General features: G+C 41.0%; 1 protein-coding gene across 7 annotated transcripts in view; it reads right to left on the bottom strand.

Annotated features, from left to right (window-relative positions):
• The window catches only part of STXBP5 (syntaxin binding protein 5), a 189,638-nt gene that overhangs the window by 100,641 nt on the left and 65,310 nt on the right, over positions 1–23,687 (bottom strand). For all 7 annotated transcript variants that reach the window (XR_013345657.1, XM_077813176.1, XM_077813177.1 and 4 more), the window contains one exon: positions 20,661–20,744. Coding sequence is in view for 6 of the 7 variants with exons in the window: in XM_077813176.1 (XP_077669302.1) it covers positions 20,661–20,744 (84 nt within the window). In the remaining variant the exon portion in view is untranslated. The remainder of the gene's footprint in view (positions 1–20,660; positions 20,745–23,687) is intronic.

Genomic DNA, 23,687 nt, shown 5'->3' with positions numbered 1-23,687 from the left:
ATTAAGCCATGAAATACCAAAACAAGTATGAATTATCCATGTTTAATTTTTCTGTTACAATTCAGTATTTCTTTGAGCCGTTTCTCCTTTTAAGAAGTTACAACATTGTTTGTGTGTCAAAAAGTTTTGATAAGAAAAAAATATTATCTTTATGCAGTATTAGTGTTTGCATAAAATTAAAGAAAATTCTATTCTACAAATATAAGTCTGAAGAGAATCAATCTCCCTTTTCAAGCAAACATTTGGCAGATAATGCTTGGTACTGTTATAAGCTGTATTATTTGAACATTAACACCTGTGCAACAGTTTCTATTAGATATATTCAAATCGTACATTACAAGGCAATTTTTTAAATATAGTTTTCAGAAACTTATTGGTTACTTAGGTGATAATGAGACCTTCAGCTATAGAAGGGTGTGTATCAAATGGTTATTAAGTATGGAGTTATGCACACCGGTATTCTAGAGTTGTATCAAACCTTGAGAAAAGGCAGTTTTACATTCCTTTAAAATAATTCAATACATTCTGAAAAATTTACACCCAGTATTTTTCTCTTTACAGGCTAGTCTGTATTATACTGCCTCATATTATACGGTTATACAATCCACAATCTTTGAAGTTTGAGCAACAAAATCAAGGGCCTAAAATTATTTGTGGAATAACCTTTTAGGATTGAAATGTGATCAAACTGCTAGTGTGTCTTGGATACTGCTTATTACTTGATATTGCCAGGCCAATTAGAATTATAACAGACAGTCACACTTATAGCTCCTAGTGATCAATTAACATCATAAAGAGCATCACTGGAGCAACAAAACTGTGAATGGCATAAAACCTAGTTAACTGAAAACTGGGAATTGCCCTGATGTACCAGATCAACATTCATCACCACCTGGATCACTATATACATCATTTTGGACTGCTGATGCCATTTTTATACTAGCATTGCTAGTCCAAATCTTTTGTAACAGAAATGAAAATCTGAAGTGACATTTATGACAGAGGATCAGCTGCAGTCTAAAAAGACGATAGCAAAATTATTTAAATGATCACTCTGGTTACATTGTGTATGGTAACACCCATTGTTTCATGTTCTCTATGTATATAAATCTCCCCACTGTATTTTCCAGTGAATACATCTGATGAAGTGAGCTGTAGCTCACAAAAGCTTATGCTCAAATAAATTGGTTAGTCCCTAACGTGCCACAAGTACTCTTTTTCTTTTTCCAGATACAGACTAACACGGCTGCTACTCTGAAAATTATTTATGGCTGCTTTGATGTTAAAAAATATATTAAAATTATAAACTCACCAACACACTTACACAACACAAAAAAAATGTATAGCTCTTCAGTTGATTTATATCACAATTCTCTAGCAGGCTTTAAAACTTCAGTGTGTTTCCAGGTGGGTTTTACAAAGTTGGGGTATTTTTGGTCAGAAAATTTTGATTAGGTTTCTGTCATAACCATACAGCTAAGGGTAGCCTAGAATTCCTCCTTACCCGTAAGAGGTTAAGAAGCTCAGATAACCAGGTTAGCACCTGATCAACAGGACCAATGGGGAAAGAAGATACTTTCAAATCTTGGGGGTGCGGGAGGGGGAAGGTTTTTTTTGTACTCTTTGTTTGTGTGTGCGTTCTCTCTTGGGACTGAGAGGTGCCAGACAGAAATCCATCTTCTCCAACCCATTCCAATCCAGGTCTCCAATATTGCAACCAGTATAGGTAAGCCAGGCAAGGCGGATTAGTTTATCTTTGTTTTTTCTTGTGAGTTTTCCCTGTGCTAAGAGGGAGGTTTATTCCTGTTTTCTGTAACTTTAAGGTTTTGCCCAGAGGGGAATCCTCTGTGTTTTGAATCTGAATACCCTGTAAAGTATTGTCCATCCTGATTTTACAGAGATTATTTTTACCTTTTTTATTTATTTATTTATTTTTAATTAAAATCCTTCTTTTAAGAACCTGACTGACTTTTTCATTGTTCCAAGACCTGGGGGTTTGGGTCTTCGATCATTTTGTAACCAATTGGTTAGGATATTATTCTCAAGCCTCCCCAGGAAAGGGGATGTAAGGCTTGGGGGGATTGCTGGGGGAAGAGGAACTCCAAGTGGTCCTTTTCCCTGGTTCTTTGTTAAATCACTTGGTGGTGGCAGCGTTACTTAAACCCAAGGTAAAAGGGAGAATTTGTGCCTGGAGAGTTTTTAACCTAAGCTGGTAGAAATAAGCTTAGGGGCTCTTTCATGCGGGTCCCCACATCTGTACCCTAGAGTTCAGAGTGGGGAGGGAACCCTGACAATTTCAACCTATTTTATATTTTTTAAAGGCACCAGTCACCATAGCATCTAGGCATCAGTTGCAGTTATACATTGGAGGCCTTTTCAGTGGAATATGATGTTATTTAGTCTACAGCTGTAACATACTGGAAATTTTGCAACTGCAAAACTTAGTCCAGTGGCATGCAACACATGGCACCTGAATAGTGACCATACCTTGTAAAGAAAATGTATATTTAATTATGAATTAAAAATGTGTTTCCTGAGTCAAGCACCACAACTTTTAAAATTAAGGGTTTGAATCAGTCCTACTGTGGTAGGTGAAGAGATGGGGCGCAATCTCCCCAACGGCCTCCCACCACTCCTTCGGTAGCCTCACCTGGTAACTCTGCTATGAGCCAGGAGCAGGCTGAGCAAACCCACCCAACCCCCTAGGCCTGAGAGCCTGAGCTGCAGTCCAAGTTCCAATGTCCACACTATGGGTATTTTTAGTGTGCTAGCTTGAACCCCTGGGCTTGGAGGCTCACACTCCACTGTAGTGTAGACATACTCTAACTGGCTTTGCATGTGCCTAGGGGAGCACCTAGAAAAGGACGGCTCCCTTCCTTCACGCAGCCACCCAGGGAAGAGCAGAAGAAACTGATAACCAACCACCAGTTACAGTCACCTGATTTTCTATCTCAAACCAGGTTAAAAGCCTGCTTTAAACTTCAACCTGTTAGTGAAAGTTCACTAGGAACCAAATGCCAGCTGGAGATAGCTAGACAACAGATGACAACAGACAGTCAGTTCAGCCATTGCCCAACCACCACCACTGAAGCATTTCTATGCATCAGAAGCTGCACGGGGGAAGACACAGAAGCCAGCTACACTGGTTTTGGATAGAGAACAACTATGTACTGTAGACAGGAACTGAAGCGAATTCATGATGAAACTGGAATATTACCCTTAGTAGAAACTTGGGATGTAGGTGCAGGGAGACTTTGTCCTTATGGAACATGGTGAAAAGGGTGTCTGCCATCACAGCCCCAAGTTCACCCACCCTTCTCACTAACGTAATGTGCGCTTCCCACCTGCAAGGAATGTGTCTGTGATGATCATCCTGTCCAGGGAGGATGAGAGGAAGGGGATCCCTGCACAAATTTGCTGCAGGTCCATCCACCACTAGAGGGAAGAGAGCACATACAGGGGACTGTCAGCATAAGGTCCATGGTGTGTCACGTGGGTGAGTAAACTCTCTGGAGCCTCATTTGTAGACAGTGAAGGTGGAGGTGAGCAAAGGTGGTGATGTATGTCCAGCCTGCCATGTGGCTGAAGAGGGATAGGCAAATCTAGACTGGGACAGACCTTTGATTACCCAGGCGACAAGTTCCTGCAAAGTCTGGAAACTGCCCCTTAGTAGGTAAGCTCAGGCTGTGATCAAGCGAATGGAGGCCCCTATGAAGTCTATTGACTGTGTGGAAACTGAAAGTTGATTTTTTTACATCGACGCAGACTCTCAGGGAGGCAAGGAGTCTGAGCAACATGGGGGTCAAGATTTGAGCTACGTCTTTGGATTACACTCCCAGTAGCTAGTTGTCAAGATAAGGGAATATAAGGACCCCATAACACCTGAGATGGGCCGCTATGACAGAGAAAACTTTGGTGAAGACTCGGGGAGCAATGGTAAGTCCAAATGGTAGGACCCTGTTTTGAAAGTGCTGAGGGCCCACAGTGAATCTCAGGAATCTTCTGTGCGTTACATGAATGCCTCTGTGAAAATAGGCATCCTGCATATTGACAGCCAGAAACCACATGCCTTTTACTAGTGACAGTATGATGGCTTCTCAAGTGACCCTATGAAACTCAAACATGTGGATGAAAAAGTTGGAGACAGAGATCCAGGACTAGTCTCCATCTGCCCTTCTTCTTGGATACCAGGAAGTAAGCTGAATAGAACCCTTTGCCTTGATAGTTCAGAGGAACATACTCTATCGCTCCCCTTTGTGGTAAGGGCAAGGAGGTCATCAGAGTGGTCCCTGAAGAAGGATTGAGGAGGGGGATGTAGATGAGGTAGTTGATGAACTTGATTGTATATTCATAGCAGATGACATCCAGGACCCACTTATCCATTATTATTGCTCTCTAAGCTGGTGTAAAAAAAAAAAAAAAAAGGAGTTCTAGATAACCCCTGAAGGGACAGTAGGAACAGTGGTTGACGGCTCTCTAGAGGCACTCAGAAATAGTTCTGAGAGGTTTGAACGTGTGATGATGAAGGCTGTGAAGGAGGGCCAGGAGGGAAGGACCATTGGGTCTTTTAGTGCTTCTGAGGTGGTCCACATGATCTTTGGTGGAAGAACTGAGGAGTCCTGAACTGTTGTGTAGGTGACAGGTGGTAAAAAATTTCCACTTGGGTGCAGCTGTATAGGTACTCAGCAATCCAAGTGTGGCTCTAGAATCCTTGAGGGAGTGGAGGGAATCATCTGTCTTCTGATTAAACAGGTGCAACTCATTGAATAGGAGGTCCTCAATGGTATTTTTCACCTCCCTGGGGAAACTGGATGAGTGAAGCCACGATTCTCTCCGTGTGACAATATCTGTAGCCATAAAGTGTGAAGAAGTATTCACCATGTCGACAGCAGACTGAAGTGCTGTCCTCGCCAACAGCTTGCCCTCCTCCAGGATGAACTGGGAACAGGCTCCATCTTGCTGAGGCAGTTTTTTCAGTAAAGTTCCCCAATTCGGCATAGTTGATAAAGCCATGTTTGGCCAACAAGGCTTGGTAGTTCAAAACTAGAGATTAGCTGACGAGAAGACCTTGTGTCCCAGCAGGTCTACGCATTTGCCCTCCTTATGTGTCAGGGTGGAGTGCAGATGATGCTATCTGAACCATTCCGTTGCTGCTTGCACCATAAAGGAATTGGGTGGGGGTGGGAGAAAAGAAACTCAGACCCCTTAGCCGGTATGTAGTACCTCTTCTCCGCCCCCTTGGGGGTAGGTATGCAAGTGGCATGGGTATGCCAAACTGCTCCAAACCAGTTATGGAAGATGAACCACTGAGTCCAAGTCACTGTTTGAGCTGCTTGGAGATGGGCATAGTTGATCAACGGAGCAACCCTGCTCAGTATCAAGGAATGAAGGATACCCAGGAGCTGATGCTGCTTGTCTTGTACTTCCTCCAGTGGAATATGAAGGTTGTCTGCCATCCTTTGCAGAAGTTTTTGCAACTGCCGAAAGTCATCTGGGGACGAAAGGGAAGCCGAAGTCACTGCAGCATCTGGAGAGGACATCCTTTATTCCTCGCTACCTCTACTGATCAATGATGCCATTCTCCAACCAACTCAAACAGAGACTCAGACTGAGTGGTTCGTCCTCCATTACTGGTTCGGAGCATCTGTTCGAGGACACCCTAAGCGGGGTAGTGGCAAAGTCTCCCTTGCTGAATGGGCAGGTTCCAAGGGTGGATAGTGACGCCAGGATCCCCAGTAGGGCCAGCAGGACAGATCCAGCACATGCTGTAGAGGGCTCCATGGTATGGGAAATCAGTGACTTCCCTGCTGCTGGATAGGAGAGTACTCTGGTGGTCCCTTTGGATACCCAGAGCAGCAGTAGGGAATAGGCAGTCCTTGTACTCCATTGAAATCCTCAGATAATTCAGATCCCGGTTCCAGTGGCTGTACCATTGGAGCCGGTGGGAATGTGTAAACCATAGCATGATGAGTTGAAGTATGACTTCACTGTGGTAGGTCCTGGATAGGCAATCAGATCTTCTGAGGTGTGGATGGCAGAAGAAGATATGGAGATCTCAGTTCTCCTAAGGTGAACTGTTCACGTGACTCCAGTGATTTCTCTAATCTGCCTGGCGTTAATGGTACTTGTTCCATTGCCAGAACCAGCACCAGGATGGAAGACTGTCCCAGAACTGATGGATCCCTTGGTTTAAGGGAGGCAGACATTGAGAGTGTGCGCAGCTCTATACTGGAGGATTCACTGGTCTGCATGGTTTCTTTTCATGCTTGTGCATCTGTGCTGGAACTTGCAGAAGGTGCATTGTCCTTCGGCTTGGAGGAAGGCTTACTGCCATGTTTATGCACATGCTTCCTTGCCTTCCAACAAGGTCATGGTACTAGGCTTGTAGCGGTGGTACCATCAGAGCCAGACTATCTCTGCAGCCTGAGGGGCATGCCTGGCTGTCTAAGGCCGATGTATGGAGGGGACAGGGATCTGACTGAGGCCTCATGGAGGCTTCCATGAGGTGCTTCTTAAGGCAGACAGCCCAGTCTTCTTGGGTATGGTTTGCGAAGGACTGGTACATACTACACCTGGATGAAGTGTGGGCTTCTCCCAAGCAGTAGAGGTAGCCTTGATGCTCGTTGACCAAGAAAAAATGTGGGTACTGAGATGGGGAGGAATCAATAAACAGATTCCCCCAAAGTCTCAGTTCTACTGAAACAATTACTAGAAGCTAAAACTACTTAAAAAACAGTAAAGACTAGAAGAAAAACTAACGATATAAAATTCTAAACATTTTTCCAAGTGCATCAGAGACGGAAGACACTAGTAGTTCCAACTCTGATCATGCAGCAGCGAGAAGGAACTGGAGATGCTGTCAGCCCATCCCACCCTTTATCACCTTGAACGAACCATGAGGCAAAGCAAGGGCACACGTGCCGGCCAACAGATACTACTACTTTCAAATTCACTGGCTGTGGACACATGTGAAATACAACAGGGACCATCACTCGAAAAAGTAGTTAAACATCTACTAGGGACAAACAGTTTTAAGGCAGCAGGTCTGGCGAATCTGCACTCAAGAGTCCTAAAAGAGCTGGCTCAGTAGATCTCTGGCCTATTGATGTTCATTTTTAATAAGTCTTGGCAACTGGAGAAATTAGAGAAGACTGTAGGAAAAGGGAAAACAGGATAACTCAGGTAACACTGGTTAGCCTGACATCAATCCTGGGGAAAATAAAAGGAAAAGTTGATATATGAGTCAACTGATAAAGAATGAAAGGATAGGAATATAATTAATACTCGTAAACATGTTTTTATAGACAAAAGTCTTTTCAAACAAACCTGATTTTATTCTCTGATAAGATTACAAGTTTGGATGACCAAGGTAACGCCATAGATGTGATCCAAAAGTCTAAGTGTAAGGCATTGACTTTATACCATGTGACATTCTGATAAAAAAAATAGCAGACAATATCAATAGAGCATATGTTAAATTGATTAAGAACTGACTGACTGAAAGCTCAGAAAGTAGTCATCAATAGGGAACCATAATCAAATGGAGATGTTTCTAGTGGGGTTCTAAAGTACTAAGCCCGATGCTGTTCAACATTTTTATCCATAATCTGGAAGTAAATATAAACTCACTGCTGATAAGATTTGCATATGTCACAGAATTGGCAGATGATAAATAATGATGAGAACAGGGCAGTCATGCAGAGCACTCGGGATACCTTGTTAAGCTGGGCCCATGCAAACAAAATATGTTTTACTACATACAAATGCAAAATTATACATCTAGGAACAAGAAATGCAGGCCATATCTACAAAATAGGGGAGCATATCCTGAAAGCAGCAACTCTGAAAAGGATTAAGGTGTCAGTGGACAAGCAACTCAACATGAGCTCCAAGTGTGATGCTAAAAGGGCTAATGCAATGCTTGGATGTATAAGCAGGGGAGTAGTAAGTATAAGGCACTGGTGAGATGCACACTGGAATATTGCATACAATTCTGGTGTCCACAATTTAGAAAGGATGGGAGTTCGAGTTCTATTGTGGCTGTCTTCCAATCTGTTTAGTTTACTGAAAAGAAGATTCAGAGGTAACTTGATTACAGCATAAGTATGTTCAGGAGGACAAAAAACAGGTATTAAAGTGCTCTTTAATTTAGCGGAAAAAGACATAACAAGACCCAGTGGCTGGAAGCTGAAGCCAGATAAATTCAAACTGGACGTAAAATATACATTTTATGATTGTGTAACTGTTTGCACAAACTACCAAGGGAAATGGTAGATGTTCCATCTCTTGATGTCTTCAGATCAAGAATGGATGGACTTCTGGAAGATATGTTTTAGCCAAATACAAGTTATTGGGCTCATTACAAGGTAACTAGGTAAAATTTAAGGGTCGGTGATAGACACGTTAGAGTAGTTGACCTAGTGGTCCCTTCTGGCTTTGAACTCTATACATGTTAATTTAGGTTGCCAAGTCAACCACTTAAGTTAGAAAATGCCACATTTATGGTTGGCAGTGCAATCTTAATTCTGCTTCCTTGTGTATGTGCATTATGAAACAGGAGCATGTACTATTTCTCCCCCTCCACCAGTTTCCCCAAGCTCCATGACTCATTCTGTGCACAGAATGGCCTCACAAAAGAGCAGAGAGAGTTAAGATGGCAGGGGTGACTAAATCTGGCACTGACTTTTGAATGCTTCGATTTGCAATCTAAATAACGGTCTTTATGAATTTTTGTAAGTAATATATAGAATAAGTCAATTTTTAAAACAGCATGTAGAAATGTCATTCACCGTCTCTATAAATGAATATTTTTCAGTAGAAGCTGCTATTTTACAGATACCTGCTCTTACCAAAGAATGATCCACTTTGATTCTGTACAATAGAGTATCACAGAATCATGGAATATCAGGGCTGGAAGGGACCTCAGGAGGTCATCTAGTCCAACCCCCTGCTCAAAGCAGGGCCTATCCCCAACTAAATAGAGTAGGACCAATCCCCAACTAAATAGAGTAGGGCACTAGTTCTTATACGAATGTGTAAGAAGGCAGGAAACTTTCAAATTTGCATATGCTCATACTACTATTTTGGGAGAAAAACTGGGGACTGAACAAAACTAAAATAGTATGATGAAAGTTATTCTGTTTCAACAAGTATTCATGAATCAATTTTGATATAAACACAGCCCAGCACTGGGCATTAGGTGGAAACAGACTGCCCACTGGGAGCTCCGAGTAGCCTTGTGCTTCAGAAAGGTTCTCTTTTCTTCCCCATTTCTCTCTCTCTCTACCTCATATCCATCCTGTCCTCTTTTCTTCATTTCACCATCTCTATTCTTGTCCTGATACCAGTTCCTTAGCTTCCTTCTCAGCTCAGTGTTTGCCACCCTATATTTCCCTCTGTTCTTCCGCAATATTTCAGGCCACAAACCTCTGCCCCCATTCTACAAGATCCCTCTCATCTCTTCCACATCCCACAGGAATTAGCCCCACTCCAATCTCTACTTCTCTCCCTTCTATTTGACACTGATGATTAACTCTTCTGTGCAATTAAGTAGCAATTACAACACTACTGGGAAGATCTGGTTTAGGAAATGTAGCCATTTTTTAAATTAGCAATGTTTGCCTTCGCCTATTTTTAGAGTGCTGTTCAGACTTCACAAATCAAAGACACCTGCCAGGTATGATCTAGAAAATACTTAGTCCTGCCTTAATTCGAGGAACTGGACTAGAAGACCTCGAGGTCCCTTCCAGTCCTACATTTCTATAATTCTATGTATATGAGAACCCTTCTCCCCATATGGTGTAAAATAGTATTTTCCGCTGTTCCTGGGTGGTAAAGAGCATTGTTTCCCTATTTCTATGATCTTGCAAGAATGTATAAACTGAGCACAGCTTGGGAACTAGTTCAAAAGGGTGAACCCAGAGTCCTTTCCCTTCACTAATTCTCCAAAGTAGTACGAGAAGGAAAGAGAGAAATGCCATGATGAGGAAGAGAGATGGGATGGAATAAAACCATTAATTCCTATTTGATAAAAATGTAAGCAGTATCTGAAAGCATTTAAAATCCAATAGTATCCCATCAAGGTATTTCTAATGCACCACTCAATGTGACATCTAGGAACCAAGTGCATAATCAAGAATTGTACAACTAATTGATAACACTGTCCCATACTCTAATCTTCCATGGTCTTTGGTAGAAATAGATTTACTTCTTAGCTCATTTTGTATGGCTAACTTGCAGGCATTTCTGACCTTTCTAAAAATACCATTTCCATTTTTATGTGCATGAGAGAGAGTGGCAGGGGGAAAGGATCCTGTCTGTATCCATTCTTTTGTCATAAATAAATTGCTTGGTAGCTACTTTGTTGACTAAATGGCAATCCCTTGGGCCATTTTGGTATATCCTCTATAAAGCTCAGGGATAAGCTCTGATGTTTACCCACTTATCATAATACTGAGCCTAAAAATAGTAATCTATAATACATTTTCAGAGTTAATGCTTTTAAAGTTTAGTTTAAAACAGAGCAGGCAAAATATTTTTTCATTTAAAACCTGACAATTTTAAATGACAAAGTTACAACATTTCCAAACATTTACTTAAAAAGCAGATAAAAAAATCATGCAGTAATATCTTTGTTTTATTTTTTTCACATCCACAAAACAGCAGAAAATGAATGTTTACAGCATAAAATTAATTCTATGTTCATATTGTATGAATAAGGCATGAAAATGCTTTTTATTACAATAGCTATATTTGAACTTCAGAGCCTTTCAGTACAAAGAAACTCACAAAGGAGACACAAAGAAAGCTCTCATTTTCCATTCTATCATTTCACTGTGCATAAACATCTTGCAAGACAATGATAAAAAAAACTAACTGCACAGGATGGTTTGATAGGCATTATAAATAACTGCTCTTAAAAGTTAATTTATAACCACAGGTCTCTAACATTATAGCTATCACATTCCAAATAAACTTTTTTCCCTAGCTCTGTTAAATATGAATGCTAGATTTTGTATTCTTTCAGATGATTCTCTGTCAAAGAAATGATGGCTCATGCATTATTCTTACTATAAAGCATACAATACTACAGTTTTAAAATCCAACTTGTCTTGCACGAAGGGAGCAGTTTTTTTAAACACACTTTGAGTGTCATTCTACAGACTTCATCTTGCAAAGAAAGGAAATTCCCTGGAAAACAGGTTTAATTCAAGGTGTCCATGACTGTAGTTAAAATGTAAAGGCAAAGATTATATTGGAAGATTTCATTATCTTTGCTGTTAATTTTATTTCATTTCTGCCTGCAGAAACCTGCGCAATCATCGTCACTGCCTCCAAAGTAAAAATTGAAAGTGCAGAGGATGGAATAACTGACTTAACATCCCCTAAACAATTTTGCTCAAGGACTACTTTCAAATTACTAGGACAAACGTAGTATCCTAAATGCTAAGTATTCTGTTCTCTACTTCTCACTGTCGATTGGAATGCTTAAGCTTTGTCTACACTACACAGTTTTGGCTACAAAAGGCAGCTTTTGCCGACAAAACAGTGGAGGTGTACACACTACAGAAGTTACTTTTGGTGGCCAAACTCTGTTTAGCCAACAAAATAAAACCACCTCGATGAGAGGCATAAAGCTTTTGGTGGCAAAGTTGAAGCGACAAAACGTCAATGCAGACTTTTCCATTTGTTTTATTGCCAGAACTGGTATCCCCAAGTATCCCAGGATGCCCACCGTGACCGCTCTGCTTGCTGTTTTGAACTCAGCTGTCCTGCAGGCAAGCACCGCTCCCCTTTCAAAGCTCTGGGGAGTTCTGACAGCTGAGCATCTGGCAGCAAAGAGCAAATCATTAAAGTGGAAACCTCCTGCTCTTCCCTGCACTAGGAACACAGCAGCAGGCAGGCTGCTGCTGCGGGGGGTGGGTGGGGCAGGGCGGACTGCTGTGCTGTGCAGAGCCAGGGAGGGAGGCAGGCATTGGCTGACGAACTCAGCTGCCCTGCATTTAACTATGTAGGGCATGAGTCCCTCTCCTTTCAAAGCTCTGGGAAGCTTTGACATTCCTTAGCATGGAAAGTTCACAGAGCTGCTGAGGATGCCACTCCCAGAAACTGAGGAGGCTGTGGGAGATCTCAGAGGGAATCACAACAAAACCATTGGCAGGTAGAGCAGGCTGCTGCACAGGGAAAGGAGAGGGAGACTGCTGAGCCGTAGGGGAGGGAATGTCCCCACACTGTTTCTGTCTCTAGTCCCCCGCCCCCACACACTCCCTACTCCCCTGCCCCCACACACTCCCTGCCTTGCCTCTCCCTTCCCCCGCCCCAAAAAACTTCAGTTGAAAAGCAGCCACAATCTACTCAGATGCTCATGGAATGATGGGATTGAGAAACCTGCATCATGTGACTGTACCTGCTCCATGAGGCATTGCAAACCCTTCCCAAACACAGTTGCACAGTGGGATAGCTACCCACAGTGCACTGCTCTGTGTTGATGCAAGAGCTGCTAACGTGGATTCACTCTGCTGATATCAGGAGCATAGTGTGGACATGCAACAGCAGTTTAATTAAAGCAGCATAACTTGTCAACAAAACTCTGTAGTGTAGACAAAGCCTTAGTCACTCTTTCAAAGTTTAAAGTACAGTAAACTGCAATATTCTTACAGTTATTGCACAGGACTGGGAGTCATGATAGAGGATTCTATTCCCTCCTTGAACACAGCTCTTCCTGTGTCACATCGCAGTAGTTTCAGTTTCCTGATCTATAAATAGTGAATAATATTACCTAGTTGCTACATGGGGTCAAGGAAGCCTAATTCAATAATATTTATGAAACTCAGACTGAGGTGGAACGTGCTTTGGAAGTGCAAAGCATTATCATTCAGACTTTTTGTTTTCATCAAGTGAATGCAGAGCTCATGGAAAGTGTCATATATTCAGCATTAGAAACTGAAGTACAGCACAGACATTTAGAAGCAAGATTTACCAGGAATTGACTCAATTACGAATTATTATCTAGAGCTGAGGGGATAATAATGATCTCTAAGAGAATGACTAATTTAGTCCACTCTCCTTCAGGGTCCATAGGTTATCTGCTGATAATGTTAACAACAGTACAGTTAGTGTTATTCAAGATCTAGAACCCACTGGTATTCACTAACCTTTGGCTGTAGGCCAAATTCCAGCCTTAGGGCATAGCCGAGGGCCACATTAGTGACATCACCCAGCCAAAAGGAGGTTTCTGCCTCCTTAATGTGCTGGAGACACTTGTCATAAGACGGCCTAAAAAAGGAAAATATTCTGTCTTTTACAGTACGCTCCCTTAAAACAGAGGTTATGCTCATATCCATTATTGGCGCTCTCATGGGTGCTTGGGCAGTGTCTCAGCATATAATATAACTTTAAAAGCAGGTCTCTGTCAGGAAACCAGTCATTCATCATTAATTGCAGAGTCAAAGTCAAATACTGATATGCTATCACTGCAACCACAACTGTTCCAAAATGGCTATAAGTGGGATAGCAACTGTTCTAATGGAGTTTTAAGAAAGAGAGAGGGTGAATATTGCTGTTTTGGTGGACGACAGTTGGACTGCAAAAAAAACAAAACAGACCCAAAAAACCATGTTCCCATAGTTCCTCATGTTTACTACTGAGCTGTAGTCTGCATTTCTTTGACAGAATAGGTATTCTGACTAAAGATTGCTCACATAGACCCCAATTTAGCAAAGTTCATAAACATGTGATTAAATACATGCTGAATTGTGGCCATACAGGATCATAACTGTAGACAACCATCCCACCCCCATTTTAAATTTCTTACTCCCCTCCTCCTATTTCTTTGAAGGCTTTTGCAGACATATAAAGAGATCCACCAGATGGAGAATGTGCAGATACATTCTTAAGGCTAAAAGAAAAAGAGTACTTGTGGCACCTTAGAGACTAACCAATTTATTTGAGCATGAGCTTTCGTGAGCTGCAGCTCACTTCAGTATGCATCCGATGAAGTGAGCTGTAGCTCACGAAAGCTCATGCTCAAATAAATTGGTTAGTCTCTAAGGTGCCACAAGTACTCCTTTTCTTTTTGCGAATACAGACTAACATGGCTGTTACTCTGAAACCATTCTTAAGGCTGCAAGCCTGTCTCCTAAGTACATGGTGCATACTGACATCTTAGCAAAAAAAAAAAAAGGTAATGATCAACAAAAATAACTTTCTTTCTAACTGTAAACTTTATAACATGAAATATGTCAGAGATATGATAAAGTACATGTATGTTAAGTTTTGAGTTTGAGGTGGCTGTGGTTCTTTAGCGGTCAAATGAAAATGAGACTTCTTAAAGCCCAATTTTAAAAGCTAAAAACATGTTCTTATTTTCTACAGAAAAGAGAGCTAATATTTTATCCAAAAATTGCCATAAAAAAAAAATCATTTGACCTCAGAACAGTATTGTGTTAAATGTGGAGACTTCAGTCACTGCCGTGACAAAAAGAATTTTTAGTGAAAAGCTCAACTAAAGAGACACTACTGATGATTCAATAATAAGCAGACAGTTTGGCATTCTGACAAACCTTGGAAACCAATTTCTTTGGCAAAGATGTGGGAATTTTGTGGAGGTGGAAATTAATCTATCCAGCTTTTTACTAGTGAGTCACTAAAAACTTAATCTGTTTAACACATAAGACACTTCCTGTGTGACCAGTTATTTTAACTGTTCAATCACTATTAAAGTAGGACAAGCTGGTTTATTACCAACACCAAATCCCAATACTGCCAATATCACAAACAGTTGCGCTTTTCAATAACATTGTTTTGGTGTTGACAGTAAAAACCTCAGAAACACCAACATAAGTTACATACATGACCCACAATCTACACATGATGAAAAATACTGCATGAACTTTCAAAGTGTGCTGAGCAGATTTGGTGCAGTTATGTTTTTTAAAGAGACTGCTTATAAACACTGACAAGCCAATACTGTCAAATTAAAAACTGTTTCAGCCACATACGTTAACATATTATTGACCTTATTAGAAACAATGCCATACTAACTAAATTCACAAACAAGAACACATTTATATGTGCTGTTACATATGGTTGGTTTGAAAAATAGTAGCAAAATGACATTGTGAGGTTCCATATTTACTCTCTCAATGACTTGTCATTTGCTTGAGTTAGTATTTTCCTATTCTAGCAGCTAACTTCAAAACAGAGGTTTTGAAAAAAAGAAATGAAAAATAAGCATAGGCAAGAAACACTCAAATAGCTCAATAAAAATAATTCAGAAAACTGTAGATACAACACCAATAAGTGCAATATTGAACTTACTCTGACAGCAGCAATCAAGAGAAGCTTCCTTTCCACCATTCACTTCTACACAGGTTGTTCTAATTTGTTGATGCAATATGCAAAACAGAATTAATTTATCTTTTCTGCATATTCAGGCTTCCCCAAATCTAGAACAAATCTGACTAGCAATACTGAACCCAAGTTATACGCTGAAGGAATCACTGTCCTGAAAACATGACATGTAAGCACCTTGTCCATGGAGGAAAAAAGTATCTAACTAGTATTGCACAACAAGGAATGAGCTAACAAATTGTTACTTTATATATTTTTCCTCTTCTGAGGGGAAGAAATATTTGCTGGGATGGACCCAAACCTACCTAGACACGCTACTCCTTATTTTAAAACATCAGGATACACCATACATACAATTATAGAAATATAGGGCTGATATAATATAGATATACAAATATCTATATAAATATAGAGGTCATATAGATACCACCTCCCAAGCCCCCAGGTGAGGTAGATCCAAGATCTAGAACGCTTTTGTTCAATCATTTTAAAATATTTTCCCCAAAAAAGTCATTGCTAGACAGTCTACCCTAAAAGCCACGCTCTTCCTTTTTACTACCTGGGCACTTCTGTCAATGCTGTACTGAACTTCAGTATCTAATCTATTATCTAAGCTAATACTGGTTACAGTACTTCAGCTGTTATGAGGTTTACACTTGTCTGCATACAATTATTAGAATGAGAGTCTGCAGAGTTAGGAAATATTTTACACTTAATTTAAACGAAAAAAAGGCTAGAGACTATAGTGATTTTCTGATTTTTTTATCCTGCAGATTTAGATTGCTCCCAACCCTAACTCACAAAAGGGCCTTTCCTACAAGTTCCTGATGGTAGAAGAGAGATCTTAAACACCCATTGCATCACAGTTCTCTCCAAAGCAATTAATGCACTGGTCCTCTCAGCCCATAGGTAACTAACTGCATTCATACTGTTTTTAGCCTGCAGTGTTAACTAGATCAGTTGTTCTCAACCAGCGGTCTGGGACGCCCTGGGGGGCCACGAGCAGGTTTCAGGGAGTCCGCCAAGCAGGGCCCGTGTTAGTCTTGCAGGGGCCCAGGGAAAAAAAACTGAAGCCATGCTGTATGGGGCTGAAGCCCAGTGCCACGAGCCCTGCCGCCTGGGGCTGAAGCCGAAGCCTGAGCAACTTAGCTTTGCGGGGACCCCTGTGGCGTGAGGTCTCAGGCAATTGCCTTGCTTGCTACCCCCTAACACTGGCCCTGGCTTTTATATGCAGAAAAAACAGTTGTGGCAAAGGTGAACATTTTATAGCTTGTTGGGGGCGGGGGGGAGAATGAGAAAGAAAAAGGTTGAGAACCCTGAACTAGATTATTAATTTTTTAGTTTACATTAACAAAAAAAAATATTATTTCTATTATATCTTTTTGGTTTGAGGTACCAACCTACAACATGAAGTCTCAAAACAAACAAATCACTATTTTACAAAAAAAAATTTCAGCATAGAACAAAATCTAAAATATGCCAGAATCAATGAATCAAGAGAAAAATGATTACACAGCTAGGTGGGGCCTGTAACTCCTTAAGGCATGATCATAAATACACTCAAGACATGCATGTCAATCACTTAATAGCTTGCGTTGAAGCTAGATTCTCAATTCACGTCAATCACTAAGTCACATGACCTGGAAACATGAGAACAATGCAGAAAGTTCACTAGTTGAGCAAGCATAATGTGCTATAGGGACAAGTGATTTAATTTAAATTAACAGAAAATCCTTGGTGGAAAGTTTGTAGAGGAAGGAATTCCTCCTTCCTTACTGTAAATTTGTTTTCACTCTTTTTATAAAAAGAAAATGAGTACTTGTGGCACCTTAGAGGCTAACCAATTTATTTGAGCATAAGCTTTCGTGAGCTACAGCTCACTTCATCGGATGCATTCAGTGGAAAATACAGTGAGGAGATTTATATACACAGAACATGAAAAAATGTAAATAAGGAGAGTGATCACTTAAGATGAGCTATTACCAGCGGGGAGTGGGAGGGGGGCCGAGAAAACCTTTTGTAATGATAATCAAGGTGGGCCATTTCCAGCAATTAACAGGAACATCTGAGGAACGGTGGGGGTGGGGAAATAAACATGGGGAAATAGTTTTACTTTGTGTAATGACCCATCCACTCCCAGTCTCTATTCATAGATATGTGGACACAGTTGGCAACGGGCTTTGTTACCAGGCTTTGTTGTAGTGGTTGTGTTGCACCAGCAACCACACACCACACAACAGAACCACTAACCCAGAAACCTATCCTTGCAACAAAGCCCGTTGCCAACTGTGCCCACATATCTATTCAGGGCACACCATCATAGGGCCTAATCACATCAGCCACACTATCAGAGGCTCGTTCACCTGCACATCCACCAATGTGATATATGCCATCCTGTGCCAGCAATGCCCCTCTGCCATGTACATTGATCAAACTAGACAGTCTCTACGTAAAGAATAAATGGACACAAATCAGACGTCAAGAATTAGAACATTCAAAAACCAGTCGGAGAACACTTCAGTCTCTCTGGTCACTTGATTACAGACCTAAAAGTCGCAATATTACAACAAAAAGGCTTCAAAAACAGACTCCAACGAGAGCTTGCTGAATTGGAATTAATTTGCAAACTGGATACAATTAATTTAGGCTTGAACAGAGACTGGGAGTGGATGTGTCATTACACAAAGTAAAACTATTTCCCCATGTTTATTTCCCCGCCCCCAGCCCCCACTGTTCCTCAGACATTCCTGTTAACTGCTGGAAATGGCCCACCTTGATTATCACTATAAAAGGTTTTCTCGCCCCCCCCCCGACCCCCCTGCCCGCTCTCCTGCTGGTAATAGCTTATCTTAAGTGATCACTCTCCTTACAGTGTGTATGATAGCACCCATTTTTTCATGTTCTGTGTGTATATAAATCTCCTCACTGTATTTTCCACTGAATGCATCCGATGAAGTGAGCTGTGGCTCACGAAAGCTTATGCTCAAATAAATTGGTTAGTCTCTAAGGTGCCACAAGTTCTCCTTTTCTTTTCTTTTTGCGAATACAGATTAACACGGCTGCTACTCTGAAACCACTCTTTTTATAGTGAATATTGTGAAATGTATTGAGCTCTCTCAATACAAAGTCTTCAATTTTTTCTGTCCCTCTCTGCTTTGTGGCAATGCACAGTACAGAAAACAGACAAAACAAAAAGATTGTGAAAGTGTAAATTTAAACTTTTAATTCTCTCTATTTCATGATTTTCTTACATGAAAAATATGAAGAGTAGAAATATATTTTTATACCTACAGATTTATACTGTGATTCTAAATGAGTAAGCTGTTAGAATGTAAATGTTAGATTCACATGTAAATTCGACTCATTTATTTTAGCACTAGGCTAAAAATACATATCTATCACAACTTTTTGAAAGCTGAAAGATACTAAGGTTTTTATGGTTATGACTAGGTCATGAGAAGTCCAAACTAATAGCTTAACTAGCAGCTGCAGAGGCAGTCCGGGTTCTAGGAACATGAATGCATAACTGGAAGACAGGAACTCCTCAGTTCCGGTATCAGCCCTGCTAAACAACCACCATATGAAGTTGGGCAAGTCATTTCTCTCTTTCTCTCAGTTTTCTCATTTATAAAATAGGATAAATATTTCAATATCAACTACAGTCCCTCACAGGACTGATGTACAGTGTTTACAATATGTGAAGCACTATGTTATATGAGAGATGGGAGCTTGGGTTGCTTGTTTATCTGCAATCTGGCCAGGCCTCCTTCCCAACCTGAAGAGTATCTCAAAGGAGCCTCCCACTTTTCTACAGCCAAGTAGGACTGTGAGATAGACAAAGACAGATTTGTTTCTCCATTTGTTGCCTGACCCAACTCCCATCTCCAAACCAGAAGCGCATCTTAGGTGAAGTATTACCTTAGCTTCCCCACGATACATCCCAGAAGGCCTGAGAGCATGTCTACACTGCAACTGGGAGGTACGAATGCAGCATGCGTAGACATACCCAAGCTAGCTTTGACCTAGTTAGATCTAGCTACCTCAAACAATAGCAGTGAAAATGTGACAGCATTGCTTGCCGCAAACCCTGGGTACATACTTGAGAGGATAAGCTGTGCTGCTGTGGTTTCACTGCTATTATTACTCAAACCAGCTTTAGTTCAAAGCTAGATATAGTTAGATCAAAGCTAGCCTACATATGTCTACCTGTGCTGCAATCACACCTCCCAATTGCAGTATAGACACAACAGGAGAGGCAGGCAGTAGCTGCATTCCACTTGCAGCCTGGCCCTTCTACTGAATCTGGAGAAGAAAATCTGAGAACTATAAATATTTGTCTCTGCTTTTCTCTTTTTAGTTAAACACGAGACAGATGTAAGACTGTTGCTTTACACTTACCCATACGTGCAGGAGACATACAATGGATCAAGTTTACTGCCTGCTTATATCAGTAAAAACTATGTTGGAAGGCTCTGGTGGCCAAAATTACACAACCAGGTTGTGCAAACTAGTCACAAATCCACCTTAATGGGGGCTACATGGGTCCTGTGCAGACATGAAAATGTGAGGCACAGTCCAAAAAGTAAGCATTACCAGGATGGCATTAAACTGCACAAAATCAGCACCTCCCTTCACAAGATTCCGTTGGTTTAATTTTTGTGAAGAAATAAAGGATATTGAAACAGTCTCCCTGATGTAAACCCAAAGCAGAGAAGAAAATCACTCCTTTGTGGCCTTGAGTACAATTGCCTTAGCTGACACAGGAAAGAGTACTTCACACCCTTGTTCCATCTTTATTGGACTTGGTCCATTAACTATTGATTAACAGTGATTTTATTGTAGATAACAATAGATTATTATAGATATTGATATCTATTTGTAAGTTGTTTTTATATATTTAAATTTTCACAGCTGCACAGAATTATGGGTTATAGGCATTTTTTCCTATTTTTCTCAATAAAAATCTTCTGTTGCAGGAAATTTAGAGAAACTGAAAATATATTAAGCATTTTAAACATATGAGTTGTATTTACCAAACCACAGCAAAAAAGACAATTTAATAATAAATGTCCTATTTAGAAAAAATTATTTTAATATAGCAAAATGTTTAGAAGCAACTGGTATGCTTGCAACAGACAGTACAGATTCACTTACGCAGGTATTAAACAGTTATGAGGAATACAGTATTCACTTCTAAACATCATTGTTCAAACATACAAAACATTGCCAATATTTAATGACTAAATCACAACAAACAAAAACATTGCAACACAACTGGAAATGAGTCAACTGAAGAATAATGTCATTACCTCATCATGTGTGTATCTGTAATCTGCCTTCTTTGACTTGAGGTCCCATAATACTACAGTTCCAGACTCATAGCCAATCAGGAGCTGCAATAATCAGAGTAAAGAACGTTGAAGGAAAGAAAATTACTTAAAATACCTGTAATTCTTGTTCTATGAAGTAGATACTGCAACAACATTAGATCCACCCTCTTGTATCTTTATTCCTACACGTGACAAGGAATCCTCCAAGTGATGGGGCGCACTTTCCCCGCATAGGTACTGCAAGGGTTAACTTCACCCTCTGGGCCGAGGAGCCCATACCTCAGGAGGATAGGTAGAAAAGGGAGCAGCTCAGCTCATTCAGCACAGACCGCCAAAGAGAGAGAACGCACGCTTCAAGCTCCAGCCCAGGAACCGTAGAAGTCCCAGACGGCGGGAGCCAGGGACGCTGTGACTCCAGAGGTTGCCCAAGGAGTGGCAGACCTGTTGGGAGCCACCCTGACCGAGAGTCCAGAGCCCACGGAGACGCTGGGACCCTAGTATCAGGAACCGGATAGGAAGTAGCTCAGGGAGACCAGTTGTGGTGCTGAGTGGAGTCAGAGTATTATGGTGGAATCCCCGCTGACCTGGTGGCAAGCACACTTGCCACTAGGTCATGCAGCCCCACGGAAGGGGCAGCTACACGGATTCTGGCTTCTAGGCCATAAAACCCTGAGAAAGGGGCAGCCCTACTGAATCCGACTGTTAGGCCATACAGCCTTTCTGAAATGGGAGGTCATACTGCCTCTGTCTGCTAGGCCTTACAGCCCTATTGATGTGGGCAGTTAGACTGACAACTCTGGCCATTGGGCCATGCAAACTTGAGAGAGGGGGCGGGCCTATTGACTCTTGCCATTAGGCCATACTGCCTTGCTGAGCCAGCTGGCCACACTGACTCTGATCACTAGCCAATACACCCTGGCCGAACCAGAAAACCATTTTGATTTGGGCAATTGGGCCCCACAGCCTGTGGGAAGGGGCCGTCACCCTGACTCTAGCCATTGGGCCACATAACCTTGAGAGGAGAGGCTGACATATTGACTTTAACCATTAGTCCTCACCACCCCAAAACCAAGGGTGGTCAGAAGGACGCAACTGTGGGGAAGTTATTACCCCGCCTCACCTCAAGAGGGGACGGGGCGCACTTGCCCTGCGACACTCCACAACAAAGTTCTAAAACTACTGAACTACTTCACTATTACACAGCAGATACATGGTCTCAAAAAGGTAACTCCTGGCTATCAGACATCTATTGTACCATCCAAATTTCTGTAATCACAAAATATCCACATTTAATAACAAACTGAGTACTACATTATCACCAAACCATGTTCAAGCCAAAAAGTTTCATAATTAAACATAAAAAGAAAGGGAGTACTTGTGGCACCTTAGTCTCTAAGGTGCCACAAGTACTCCTTTTCTTTCTGCGAATACAGACTAACATGGCTGCTACTCTGAAACCTATAATTAAACATGTGTACATTAATATGGTCATGGAAGGCAATATTTTTACTTATATTTTGGGGTACAATGGCCTTAGCTGTTACAGGAAGGAGTACTAAACTGTCCATCATTTTTTGATTTATTCCATTAATTAATTAACAGTGATTTTATGTAATAGAAAATAGATAATTTTAATAAAATTTGCATGGTGCTGAATGATTTTTCTTGATTCCTGCTTCTCTCTCTGGCCAGCATGTATTTTCTCAAAATTAAGTTTAAAGGACTGTTAGCCAACCACTTTGCTCACTTTTAAAGTAAAGTTCCCTTCCAAACAACCAATTCTAACACAAATACATTTAAACTTTTCTTAAGCATGGTAGCTTGCACTGTATAGACAGGTCCTGAATAGGTAGAAATGTAAATCTCCTCTTTATAGATATGTCTTCCAGTAAGTAGTCATGTCACAGAATATGTATCTGTCATGTGTGGTTTGTTCTCTCTTTCTCACCAGGAGGTATATTTGTATATGCTCTCCAGCATTTTCAGAGGGTTATACTTTGTGGGAATGGTTTTTAAAATGTACACACTTCTACATGTTTGATGCAGAACTAAGGTTGAAAAAAAATGTGCAAGATCAAAGTAGTGAACGTTGCCCTGGGAGCAGAAGGTGGTGAGATTTGAGACGGTCTTTTATTCTGTAGGAGTTCACCCCACATAGATAAGTGCTCTCGCTCTCTCTTGAGGCGCCACTTGCTACTGTCCCCTCTAAATGATCAGAACCACTTTGGAGTGAATTAATGCATTAATCTTTAACTTTAATGTTGCAAGATAGAACAAGGAATTCCAGTAAAAAAAACTAGTTTAAAAAAAAAATCAGTCATCTACCATTTGAGTTCTACAGAGAGTGTCAAACTTTTCCCCAAGCACGTCTTGCAGAACTATATTAGTGATTAGAAAGAAGCAGATATTGAAAAATATCTTGTCAGGAATGCTCTCCACTTCTATTCACTTTCAGAATAGGTTTATATCCTCCACAGATTGCTTAACTAAATTTACAGCTGCTGTAGTAACCCTTTCCCTCTTCCCTCCAGATAGATAAATATTTGTTCAGAACACCAGAGCTATCTATCTATCTATATAAATAAAGGGGCCTCTTTCTCTCTTACATATTTGTCCATTCTATGTCCCTCTTACTTTTCTTTTTCTCTCTATAGGCACACACAAGATGATGCAATCTTCTGTACCCTAATGGTGGCAGAATTATCAGACTCCCTTCTGGCTGCTACCAAAAAGCACAGCACTACCTAATCCTGCAAAGAATAGAAGTCCTGCAAGGAGAAACATTGTAGAGGACAGCAGGAGGTGAGAAGCACTGATCAGTAAGGAGGAAGACAAACACAAATTACTCAATGCCTCTGCGCTGTTCCCACAGCATGAGGGGACAGGGGTTTAATGGATGAATGGATATATGTTACCTGAATTATCCAAAGGCACCAGCTACTTTTAGTGGTTCCAAATCCACTAAACATTTTGTAAATCACAATAGGAAAATACAAATCATGCAGT

The sequence above is a fragment of the Eretmochelys imbricata genome, chromosome 3 (genome assembly GCF_965152235.1).
Source record: "Eretmochelys imbricata isolate rEreImb1 chromosome 3, rEreImb1.hap1, whole genome shotgun sequence".
Taxonomy (NCBI): domain Eukaryota; kingdom Metazoa; phylum Chordata; order Testudines; family Cheloniidae; genus Eretmochelys; species Eretmochelys imbricata.
The sequence above is the reverse complement of the archived record's forward strand: the minus strand, read 5'-3'. Positions and strand labels throughout refer to the sequence as shown.